General features: G+C 43.9%; 2 protein-coding genes across 4 annotated transcripts in view; both read right to left on the bottom strand.

Annotated features, from left to right (window-relative positions):
- The window catches only part of dse (dermatan sulfate epimerase), a 15711-nt gene extending 8640 nt beyond the window's left edge, over window positions 1–7071 (bottom strand). The window contains exons 1-3 of one of the 3 annotated variants that reach the window (XM_027030738.2): window positions 6866–7071; window positions 451–901; window positions 1–68 (exon numbers count right to left, since the gene is read on the bottom strand). The exon at window positions 1–68 is cut by the window's left edge and continues 186 nt beyond it. In XM_027030738.2, coding sequence (XP_026886539.1) covers window positions 1–68; window positions 451–869 — 487 coding nt within the window. In that variant the 5' untranslated portion in view covers window positions 870–901; window positions 6866–7071. The other 2 variants (XM_027030736.2, XM_027030737.2) reach the window with 2 other exon arrangements.
- Window positions 7072–8950: 1879 nt separating this feature from the next.
- The window catches only part of nt5dc1 (5'-nucleotidase domain containing 1), a 39801-nt gene continuing 36251 nt past the window's right edge, over window positions 8951–12500 (bottom strand). Inside the window, exons 11-12 of the mRNA XM_027030741.2 lie at window positions 10259–10424; window positions 8951–9317 (exon numbers count right to left, since the gene is read on the bottom strand). Coding sequence (XP_026886542.2) covers window positions 9205–9317; window positions 10259–10424 — 279 coding nt within the window. The 3' untranslated portion in view covers window positions 8951–9204. The remainder of the gene's footprint in view (window positions 9318–10258; window positions 10425–12500) is intronic.

The following is a 12500-nucleotide window of genomic DNA, read 5'->3' as shown; positions in this document are numbered from 1 at the left end:
AGGCTGTGGCAAAGCCCACCAGAGAGTGTGCCATAGGTAACTCATCCCACGGAGCATCCTTCACCAACCTACAACACGTACACACACACACACACACACACCCCATCTTTTATGACTAGTTCCTAGTTATACACCATTTCATAAGTTGCAATGATCTACAGGTTAGGGTTAGGCGTGATGAACACTCCAGACTCCAGAACATTCTAGGGCTCTCTGGTACCATCATGGCAGGGCTCTTAACCCCTGAACTCTGAGCCTACATACACATGAACACAGCCCCACTATCAGTAAGTCTAAACATGGCAACCAATATGACTTTTTTGGGAAGTTGAAAAGAAAGCGTTGATGTCAGGGAAGAGTAACAACAGAACTGTTTGTATGGAAACAAACAAACCTGAGCACACCTTTAAAACTAAAATCACACACACAACTGGGAGTTTAGGACTGTACCAGCTGGGCTGGGATGCCATCCTCTCCATGTACTCTCTGGTCACGTCCAGGGCTCCTGTCCGGTGTGGGTACAGCAGACAGAACATTGCCAGCAGGGCCAAGTTGTTGCCATAGATCTCGTTCCAGCGGGCACTGAAATCGTTGGGGCTCCAGGGCGGGAGGTACTCCTCCGGCCGCTCCAGAATGGCTTCTGCAGCCTCTCGAATGCCCTGAGCCAGGACGCGATGCGTGCTCACTGCTGCCCTCTGCAGGTCCTCCACCTCTACGTGGTTGAAGTACAGCATGGGGTGGCCCTCATATCTGCCCCCCAGGAACGGGATGCCCCCACTGGGGTCAGGATCTGCCTGAACCCCTCTTAGCAGGAACCACAAAGCACTTATGAAAAAGACAGTTGGAGCCCCACGTGTATATGAACTCATTTTGCCATCAGACAGACATCACCTGCTCTCAGCTAAGAGAGAGAGAGAGAGAGAGAGAGAGAGACAGAAGAAATAACACATGGTATGCAAATAAGATATTCAGATATATTTGAATTCTATACAAGAATATACAGCTAAGAAATTGGTTCAACACAGTTTTAATCAAGGTATTCTTAAATATTCAGAATCAACTGATTAGTGTGATCACCATACAAAGATGAAATATCGCAATATGTTTAAAAAAATGTTGAATTATGATACTACAGGAAACACGATGCTACAAGATCATGAGTCACAATACTATAAAAGAATTATGCTCTAGAATTCAAAACTACACACTTTAAAATCCAGATTTTAATACAAAGTTAAAACCAGACTGACACCTTCTGCACAGCATCTCAGCCAAAAGTGTCAAAAACACAACTGAATGCTTGGAAATCTTCAAAGGAAGAATTTGGATGATTTCTGTGTCTTACTGCCAAGAAAAACACCTCAGTTGCAAGATAATCTGCTAATCTCTTCAATATGCTGCAATGGAGTGCAAAAATAGTCCATTCTGTACTTTTCAACTGATAGTTTCAGCCACACCTTGTTTGAATCTCTTGCTTATGTGAATTTCAGCAATGGTACATTTGATAAAAAGGAAAATCAGTTTCTTATTAATCAGAAACAAAAGCGTGTGAAAAACGCAGGGATGCATGATTAAAAAACATCATTTTGCTCTGAAAAGTGTCAGTAATTTTATAACATGGAAACAAAATTTTGGTGAAAATGGGCCAATTTTCAAATGCTAAATCAAATCAACCATCACTACTGATGTTAGCCAACCTGGACAGTTAATTAGCTACACTTTCATGCAGCATCCAATAGTCACAGGTATATTCAGCTAAAGTTAATGGTTTTATTTACATTTACGGCATTTGGCTGACGCTTTTATCCAAATCAACTTACAATTATGACCGAGTACAACTTGAGCAATTGAAGGTTAAAGGTCTTGCTCAGGGGCCCAGCAGTGGAAGATTGTGAGTTCAAGCCCTGCCAATTACAAAGTACCTCAACCACTGATCTACCATATACACACACACAATTTAGGATTGTATGATAATTAAAATATAAAAATATAATAATGTTTTAAATTAAGAGAGTGTGTGGTATAAACAGTGGTGTAATCAAAAAGTTTTATATGTAAAACCTCTTTCAACTTACAGCTCTCCTTTTGACACGCCATATTCTAATCACTTCATTTTCATTTACATTTATTTACAAAGTTACATTTATTTTATATTTCATTATATTTGTTAGAAATCCCATGTGAATTCTCAGTAATGTGCCAGTCATTGTGGTGAGTGAACATGTAGAGAGTTGCAACTTTAATTTACTGTTTATTTGTATAATGTCCTGTTTAGCTGTTATGATAAAAGTCAGTTTTCATTCCTAGTAAGTCTTGAGTAAGAGGAAGGGTGACAATGACATTCAGCAGTTCTTTGGAAACCTCAGGGGGAAAAAAAAGAAAAGTACATTGTGAGAAAATGAGATCTAGTTAGATGATAACGTATAAGAGTGTTGTGCAAGAGCCAAGACCAGTCACTTTACAATTACCAGTCATTACACTGGTGAAGAAAGTGTTGGCAATAAGAAATGATCAATAATCCATTCCTGATCATCATGGATAGAAATATCAGTTGTTTACTGATAACGTTTCTTTCAGATTACAGAGAGATAGTGAGAGCGTGTGAGGACACCAGCAGGGCAGGGAGAACAGGTGATGTGGAGGTGAGTGAGAAAAGGAGCAAATATTGATGGTTAAGACCAAGTAATGATAGTAAGGAGAAGGTAATGCTAAAAATAATATTCATCATCATCATCATGATCATCAATTCATGCTGCTCGTGCCAAATTCTGACCCTCACATCAGTGTGGTGCAACAGAAATCTGGATTCTTCCACTGCTCTGTGATCCAGTGTTTGTGATCTTTTGCCCAAAGGAATCTTGACTTTCTGTTTCTTTCAGACATCACTGGCACTCAAACTGGTCTCCTGTTATAGCCCGTCTGTGCTGTTATAGTTCATCTGCGTTATAGCCCGTCTGTGCTGTTATAGTTCATCTGCGTTATAGCCCGTCTGTGCCGTTATAGTTCATCTGCGTTATAGCCCGTCTGTGCCGTTATAGTTCATCTGCGTTATAGCCCGTCTGTGCCGTTATAGCCCGTCTGTGCCGTTATAGCCCGTCTGCGCCGTTATAGCCCGTCTGCGCCGTTATAGCCCGTCTGCGCCGTTATAGCCCGTCTGTGCCGTTATAGTTCATCTGCGCCGTTATAGTTCATCTGCGTTATAGCCCGTCTGTGCCGTTATAGTTCATCTGCGTTATAGCCCGTCTGTGCCGTTATAGTTCATCTGCGTTATAGCCCGTCTGTGCCGTTATAGTTCATCTGCGTTATAGCCCGTCTGCGCCGTTATAGCCCGTCTGCGCCGTTATAGCCCGTCTGCGCCGTTATAGTTCATCTGTGCCGTTATAGTTCATCTGCGTTATAGCCCGTCTGTGCCGTTATAGTTCATCTGCGTTATAGCCCGTCTGTGCCGTTATAGTTCATCTGCGTTATAGCCCGTCTGCGCCGTTATAGCCCGTCTGCGCCGTTATAGCCCGTCTGCGCCGTTATAGCCCGTCTGCGCCGTTATAGTTCATCTGCGTTATAGCCCGTCTGTGCCGTTATAGTTCATCTGCGTTATAGCCCGTCTGCGCCGTTATAGTTCATCTGCGTTATAGCCCGTCTGCGCCGTTATAGTTCATCTGCGTTATAGCCCGTCTGTGCCGTTATAGTTCATCTGCGTTATAGCCCGTCTGTGCCGTTATAGTTCATCTGCATTATAGCCCGTCTGTGCCGTTATAGTTCATCTGCGTTATAGCCCGTCTGTGCCGTTATAGTTCATCTGCGTTATAGCCCGTCTGTGCCGTTATAGTTCATCTGCGTTATAGCCCGTCTGTGCCGTTATAGCCCGTCTGTGCTGCAGATGAACTATAACAGCACAGACGGGCTATAACGGCACAGACGGGCTATAACGTTATAGTTCATCTGCGTTATAGCCCGTCTGTGCCGTTATAGCCCGTCTGTGCTGCTACCTGCGTGTTTGTCTGCAGTTTGCTTGACTGTGCGCCACATGTTCATCAGAACGATTCAACATCCTCCTCTGACCCCCTTGAATGGCCAGTCCATATGACCTCCTTTCATTGGATCACACCATTCTTGGTATACTCACCACTGTACCCTCTCAACACTGTATACCCTCTCAACACTGTATAGTCTCAAGAAACCCCCACAAGGTTTCGAGCTTTTGAAGTCTGGCCCTTGCTGTTCTAGCACTGATGACCCTACCTCGTTCAGTCACTCCATTCCCTGGATTCTCCCATTTTAAAGTGGATTCGCACTGAAAATGATCCATGGAAAACTTGCTTACCTGAATTTATTCTTCTTAGTTTCAAACATGTCTAATTTACATACAAGGAAGCTCCAATTGTGGAAGGGCAGGTGTGTTTAAGAGAATGGCCATTTAGTGTACATCACTCCACCAGGCCAAAACCAGATGTATTGGCATAGCAGAGAATATTAGTGTGACACAGATACACACAGGAAAGCCCCTCACTGTCATTAGTTATGGAAACATTCAAGTATGAGGTAGTGAATATGTGAGAATGTGTATGTTAAATGTAAAATTTTGGCTAAAGAGGTTACCCCTCATTTTGGAGTAGCAACACGCATCAACATGAGGGCATGTCATTTACATCAAGTTTAACGCAACAACTACACAGGTACCTCAGCACAATCCAGCCGTATTAAAGATCAATGCTCTGTCATGTTAGCATGCCTATTCTTACACAGGTGAAAGGCTGTCAAATATGGTCTGAGCTAGTGACAGACAGCTGTCTCGTTTATTATACCGCATATTCTATTATGTCTGAACATGTTGCACTTGCTGTCATTTCAGATTTCCACTTACTCATGTACTTTGGAATCTATATACACTCATGAATCTCTGAATAAAGTGTGTGTGCTTCTCTGCATCTCTGACTGTCACTCATTCTGAGAAACATGTCCCAGGGCCCTGAGGAAGGACAACCAGACCAGGGGAACCAGACAGTGGGACCAGGGAAAACAGGGAATTTTTGCTTCCAGGTATTTTTGCTTCCAGGTGTTGGGGCTGGGGTGTGGTAGAGCCGAATATAGGCTCTGTTCAATGCTTGGAGTTTGAATTTTACTTTTCATTCAGTTGTACATAAAATTATAATAAACATCACCAACATTTTGGTGAGGGTTTGGGTTAGACTGAACATTAACTTACAGTACAGCAGTTTACTGAAAAGGTTCATTGTAAATATAGACAAGTTGTCCTAAATCATTATATTTACTTTGTATTAACAAATACAAAATTCATACCAATATATCATTTTAAATGTACACACATGCACTAAGGTAAGAATTCAAACCAAATTCTTAATGAAACGGGACTTTTTTTTTTTACCCAGTCCTAAATTCTAGTCTGCAGAAGTGCACTGTATGCAGTAACCTAAAGACACTATTTTCTTAGCTCATCACAAGTTGAAACCTCAGAAAAAGCAGACCAAGGTTGATTTATTCATGCAAGGTGTTTACCGGCATATAGCCAGTTCTTTTAGGACCCTAGTGAGGAAAACCTTATATACAGAAACAGGCAGCAGCATGAGAGTGTCACACCCACATACACTCAACCACAAACTAGCTGATTCTTTCAGCAAACAGGATGAAGTGTGTGTGTGTGTGTGTGTATTTCGGTCACAGTAAATGGTTTGACCATTTATCCACGTTTTCTCTCTTTTAGCACGTCACTAATTGACACTTGATGCAAACATGAAGTCCAACAGGCCACAGTCAACCCAGTCTGGTGTCGCAGCAGTCTTTGGTTAGAGCAGCTGTATCCAGGAAATAACATTAATTAAATAAAGCAACAAAAATAAATGAAGCTGATGACAAAGCAAATGAAATAACTGGCACACAGCCCCAACAAGCCCACAACCACAAAATCAAAAGCCTCTGACCCTTCCTCCTCCTATTTAAGGACCTTTGACATGCAGTGGGCACATGCTCACAAAATAACAAAGGAAACTAAACTAAAAGGAATTGAACAAATGGTTCCTACAGAGAAATGATACACAGCTGTACATTTGAATCATATGAAGCCTTTGTGTAAACTTGCGTGTGAAGGCTTTCTTGAACACATCTAACCCTGGCGTCAGCCGTGACGGCTTCACTGGAATCTTTACAATCCTCACATTCTTTCTGCATTTGGGAAGGAGCCGAATGGGACCCCCATGACCTCTGCATTCCTACTGAAGAGACAGTAAGAAACACTCACAAGGGCCCTGCAGGATGGGGCTGGCCTTAAAGCAGATGAGCGCAGAGCTGCGGACTAAGGGCTGCTGGAGGAACAGAGACTCAGTCGGGGGGTTTTCCAGTCACCTAACGAACACCAACGTTATTAAACCCAAACGGAACTTCGTGCTCACGTTCAGTCCCGCCGCCAGTTTCGCTTTGGGGCTTCACAGACATTTTCTTACATGAACTAAAAGTTTCAATGGACTTTTCGACTTGAGGCTCATTTTTCAAAGCTTTGCCTTTTAAAAAAACTTTGATACCTCAGAGCGCCTTTTCCCTAATCCTGCGCGCACACACACACACACACACACACACACACACACACACACACACACACACGGCTGCGAGCCAGTTCAACCGCTCTGGTCAGGCGACTGGATTGTCATTTCCACTACTCACATACCAAATAGTTACACTTTCTTCTCTCTAGGTAGACGAAGGTTCTCCAAACCCCAGCCTGAAGGTTTTAGGCTGCGTCGGACTATAATCCGCGTTGGGTCGAAGTCGGCCGACTTTCTACGCACTTTCCCCGACACAAGCGTATCTGCCAGCTGTTTTCCCAACACACGGCGGAATAAACGACTCCCGTTACCTCTCCGACGCGCTTCTGCTCTCTCTGATTCCCGACGCACTCCGGTAATCGCTGTGTTCATGGCGGAGCGCCCATTCCGCGGGTTTATGGACACATGTCCCGTCGTAGAGGCGAACCGCAGACAGCCACACGCACAAAAAAACCGGGGGGCTGGAAACGTCAGCAGCTGCGAGGAGGGGCGTCCGTCTGGAGGCGTAACGGTACCCGGCTGCGTACGGGCCCGAACCGGCGGCCCAAGCGCTAGGAACCGGGGGGTGTGGAAACGAGGAGGGGCGTCCGGATGGAGGCGTGAACGGTACCGGGCTACGTACGGGCCCGAACCAAGGCCCAAGCGTTCAAATTTCTAGCAAATGCAAACATTTACCAAACGGCCAGAAAACATGCGGAACTCCTCTTTGTAGGTATGAGCAGGTCAAATACAATTCACAAAGTCAGATATTCGTTGCTCTATGATTTTAAATGTACAGAATGGTTTTCAGAACAGTTTTTAGTAATAGACACACAAGAACGTCAGTACTCCAAATATTTGAGAACACATTTATTTCTGCAGATGGTTGTTTGAACACTTCTGCTCCACTGATGTTCACAACATAGGACACAACAAACCCACAAAAGTTTTCATGGTAACATTCTCCAAAGTCAAACTCAGACCTTGAAGTTTAAATATTGCCTCAGCAACAGTGCGAATTACCCCAATCCCCAGTAAAAGAAAAACGTTTCCAAAATACTGAATTTGCACACCAGATGATGTAACGTAAACATATACACACATTAATTCTTCCCATGCCACACTTGGCTAATTCTACCATCTAAATGTATGGTGAGATGTGATGCCTGGATAGTCATGTGTAGTTGCTTGACCAGTGATCTTACATCACTTGGACACACTGGACAGACTGGTCCCAGTGGGTGGGCTGCTTGCACCTTAGACCAGACAAGCCACCTCTTACCTTTACGAATATCATCTCACAAAACACTCAAATAAATGCCCTTCACTGTACGCTGCTGTAAAGAAATAACACTGTTACAGCTGCAGCAGGCTCCAAACACACTCCAACAGGAACAGGGACGATTACAAACACCAAAACACAAACACACGCACACACACACACACACACACACACACACACACACACACACACACACACACACCATTTCACACTGCCACAGCGGTTCATTGAAACAGCAGGGTGTGATGGGAGCACAGCTTCACACAGGCATAATGCAGACAGCACAGCTCACACAGCACATACAGCACAGCACACACTGTACATACAGCACAGCACACACTGTACATACAGCACAGCACACACTGTACATACAGTACAGCACAGCACAGCACACACTGTACATACAGCACAGCACACACTGTACATACAGTACAGCACAGCACATACAGCACAGCACACTGTACATACAGTACAGCACAGCACATACAGCACAGCTCACACTGTACATACAGCAGACATGAGAGCTGAAGCCACCCCCCTCCCAAACACACCCCCTCCCAAACACAGCCCCTCCTAAACACACCCCCTTAACTGCTTCACAACACTTAAAAGTCACAAATAATTGATACCAGTATAAACACTGTGTAAATTGTCTTTCAGGGTACTGCTAGCCTCACCGCTTCTGCCGGTCCTCATAGCTAAACACGACAGGACTGGGCAGTGTGTTTTATTTTATTTGAAATTTAATTCAGGAATATTGAAGTTAGGCTTGAGGTTGGGTAATTGTTTGTGTATTCTTACATGAATGACAGATAAGATTGAGGATGAGAAACACAGAACCAAAGAGCAAAAGGCAGCCCTGTGCTTAGAAAAGTTAGGATTTAGGGGTTAGAGGGTAGGTTTTAGGGTTTAGGGGTTAGAGGGTAGGTTTTAGGATTTAGGGGTTAGAGGGTAGGTTTTAGGGTTTAGGGGTTAGAGGGTAGGTTTTAGGGTTTAGGGGTTAGAGGGTAGGATTTAGGGGTTAGAGGGTAGGATTTAGGGGTTAGGGGTTAGAGGGTAGGTTTTAGGATTTAGGGGTTAGAGGGTAGGTTTTAGGATTTAGGGGTTAGAGGGTAAGTTTTAGGATTTAGGGGTTAGAGGGTAGGTTTTAGGATTTAGGGGTTAGAGGGTAGGTTTTAGGGGTTAGGGAATAGGGAGTGTTGGGGGTAGGGATTTGGTACAAGAGTATAAGCAATGTGTTGAAAGGTAGTGATGAGTTTGGGTTTCAGCTGTGTGAAAAATGCTCTCACTTAAAACATTTACTGTTTCACCTTTTAATAACATGTAACTGAGTTCTGTTTGTGCCACTGGAGGTGGAGGGTCAAGCCTCCACTGTGGAACCACGGGAATTCACGAGCGACTCTGTTCCTTCTTCAGCAGTGAGTCGGGAGGTCTGGGGTAGTAACCTGTAGTGCTTGGCTTATCTAGAGAAAACCGAGGGAACTTAAAATCAAGTGGCAGCTCTGAAATGTGGGGTGAGGGGGGGAGAGAGACAGACAGAGAGAGAGAGAGAGAGAGAGAGAGAGAGAGAGAGAGATTATGTACTTTTTCAGTGGCTGGTTATATCTTTTTCTTAACACTATGTTCACACACACAGACACAGATATACACACTATATATATATATATATATAGTGTGTGTGTGTGTGTGTGTGTGTGTGTGTGTGTGTGTGTGTGTGTGTGTGTTTGGTTGTGTTGGGTACCTGTGAAGGCCTCCACACTGGGGATGGCCAGTGTGCTGTAGGTGTTTGCTGTGATGGCCTCCACACTGGGGATGGCCAGTGTGCTGTAAGTGTTTGGTGGTGTTGGGTACCTGTGATGGCCTCCACACTGGGGATGGCCAGTGTGCTGTAAGTGTTTGGTGGTGTTGGGTACCTGTGATGGCCTCCACACTGGGGATGGCCAGTGTGCTGTAAGTGTTTGGTGGTGTTGGGTACCTGTGATGGCCTCCACACTGGGGATGGCCAGTGTGCTGTATGTGTTTGCTGTGATGGCCTCCACACTGGGGATGGCCAGGGTGCTATAAGTGTTTGGTGGTGTTGGGTACCTATGATGGCCTCCACACTGGGGATGGCCAGGGTGCTGTAAGTGTTTGGTGGTGTTGGGTACCTGTGATGGCCTCCACACTGGGGATGGCCAGGGTTCTGTAAGTGTTTGGTGGTGTTGGGTACCTGTGATGGCCTCCACACTGGGGATGGCCAGTGTGCTGTAAGTGTTTGCTATGATGGCCTCCACACTGGGGATGGCCAGTGTGCTGTAAGTGTTTGGTGGTGTTGGGTACCTATGATGGCCTCCACACTGGGGATGGCCAGGGTGCTGTAAGTGTTTGGTCGTGTTGGGTACCTGTGATGGCCTCCACACTGGGGATGGCCAGGGTTCTGTAAGTGTTTGGTGGTGTTGGGTACCTGTGATGGCCTCCACACTGGGGATGGCCAGTGTGCTGTAGGTGTGGATGCAGTGGCAACACCAGGTCAGTCTCAGCTTATCTTCTCCTTCCTCTCCCTTCTGAACATCCACAAAATACGACCCCCACTGCTCAGACACGGCTGAAGGTGTCTTCATGCCCTCATCCTAACAAACAAAGACACATACAATACAACCAATAACACCTGCCACCAATACTATGCAAATGTAAACATCATTATGGATGTATTTGCCATTGGTCCCTGGCTGTGTGACATTTGCTCTATTCTTCTGGGATTATACTATGTGACTTTTATGTTATTTTTTTTCCTGATTCTTAGTCTGGCCAAGTCTGTGCTGGTTGGCTCTAGTCTGCATATTTTGGTTGAGTTGGATCTAGCTGGAGAGGGAATATGGTAGTGAGCAAGGGGCCACATAGGTTTTTGGCTTCCTGATTGCATTTCAGAGCAGTTAGAGTATATCAAACTTTTTTTTTTTTTTTTTTTTACCCACCTGAGCATATTTTAGTTGTGTATGCTGGTCAGCGAATCAAGCTGAACTGTTCCATTAATAGCCAACAAAAAAAGAAAACACCACCTTGTGTTCAGATGTGTAATGGAGCTCTAAAATGAAGGACAAGTTAACTGAGTTGTGGCAGGAGCACAAGTTAACTGTACAATATCTACAGACCATGCTGATGCTATCTGCCAACCACCACCTCACCCAAATGTACAGCGTAAACTTGTAGTCTACCAGCTTGCATGGAAGGAGAGCGTTCTCGAGTATAGAAAGGCACTTATTACCACTCGAACATCTTATCTCTTGAGCCTTATAGAAAATATCAAAAATAATCCTAGATTTCTACAACTAGGAATAAAATTGACACCAATGCTCAGATTACAACATCACATAGCTGTAATGAGTTCATGATTCTAATCACATTAGAGATTCAGATTACACTCAGATTATTAACATGACATCAGGCAGCTACTTAGAGATCAGAACAACCACGCCAAAATCAACTCTAGAATTCTTTACACCGATCCAAGAGCCAGAACTTACATCTCTCATGCTCAAAATCCTCCACTTGCTTACTAGAGTCACTGCCCACACACATTCTTAATGAAATCCTACCTGAAGTAATTTAACCTTTACTAAATTTAATAAACTCCTCCTTGAACATTGGCTACATTCCCAAATCATTCAAATTAGCAGTAATCAGACCACATATCAAAAAATCTAACCTCAACCCGTCAGTTGTCAAATTACAGGCCGATCTCAAATCTTCCATTTATTTCCAAGATCCTAGAAAAAACTAACTCAGCAGCTAAAGTCATATTTGAATCAGAATCAGATACTACAATCTTTCAGTCAGTGTTTACACCTAATCACAGTATGGAAAAAGCTCTAATTAAAGTAGCTAATGACCTGTTGGCTTCTGAGCAGGGTTATGTCTCTTTGCTTATATTACTTGATCTGAGTGCAGCTTGACACTATATATCACATTTTACAAGACAGACTCAAAAATGTTGTTGGGATTAGGAGAACAGCCCTTTCCTGGTTTAAATACTATCTAGCTGGTCGCTACCAGTTTTTTTTTGTTTTTTTTTACATAAATAAGGCTTTTCAGCATATAACAAGGTTAGCTATGGTGTCCCACAAGGATCTGTTCCAGGGCCTTTGCTATTTTCTTTATATATGCTACCTCTAGATGACATTATACGTAAACACTGTGCTAGTTTCAACTGCTACACTGATGATACTCAGCTATATGTCTCAGCCAAACCACAGGATCACCTTAGTATTATTGACGAATGCATAAAGGACATCAGACACTGGATGTCGAGGAACTTTCGCTCACATAATCCTGTTAAAACAAAGGTGCTTTTATTAGGCCCAGAGACAGCTAGGTCCTTGTTCTCTAATTACTTAGTGAACCTCATTAGTCTCCCAATCAGTCTCCCAATTCTCTAATAGTTGTTGTGTAACGTAGCCACTGGCCCAAGTGCCACAGGGGGCGTGTCAGGATGCAGAAACTTCCTCATTCGTGCAGAACATTTATTGACATAACACATTTAATACAATGGTGGGACTCACGTATAACACACACAATGAACATAACTATACACTTAACAATAAACAATAAACACCTACAATTTGCCATGGGACAGACTAACGTTACGGTTACACAGATCTAGTTAAACACACGTAGCGACAAAGACCAACAATGGGAGCACACACAGA

The sequence above is a fragment of the Electrophorus electricus genome, chromosome 8 (assembly GCF_013358815.1).
Source record: "Electrophorus electricus isolate fEleEle1 chromosome 8, fEleEle1.pri, whole genome shotgun sequence".
Classification (NCBI taxonomy): Eukaryota; Metazoa; Chordata; class Actinopteri; order Gymnotiformes; family Gymnotidae; genus Electrophorus; species Electrophorus electricus.
This window is presented reverse-complemented; position numbering and strand designations above follow the sequence as displayed.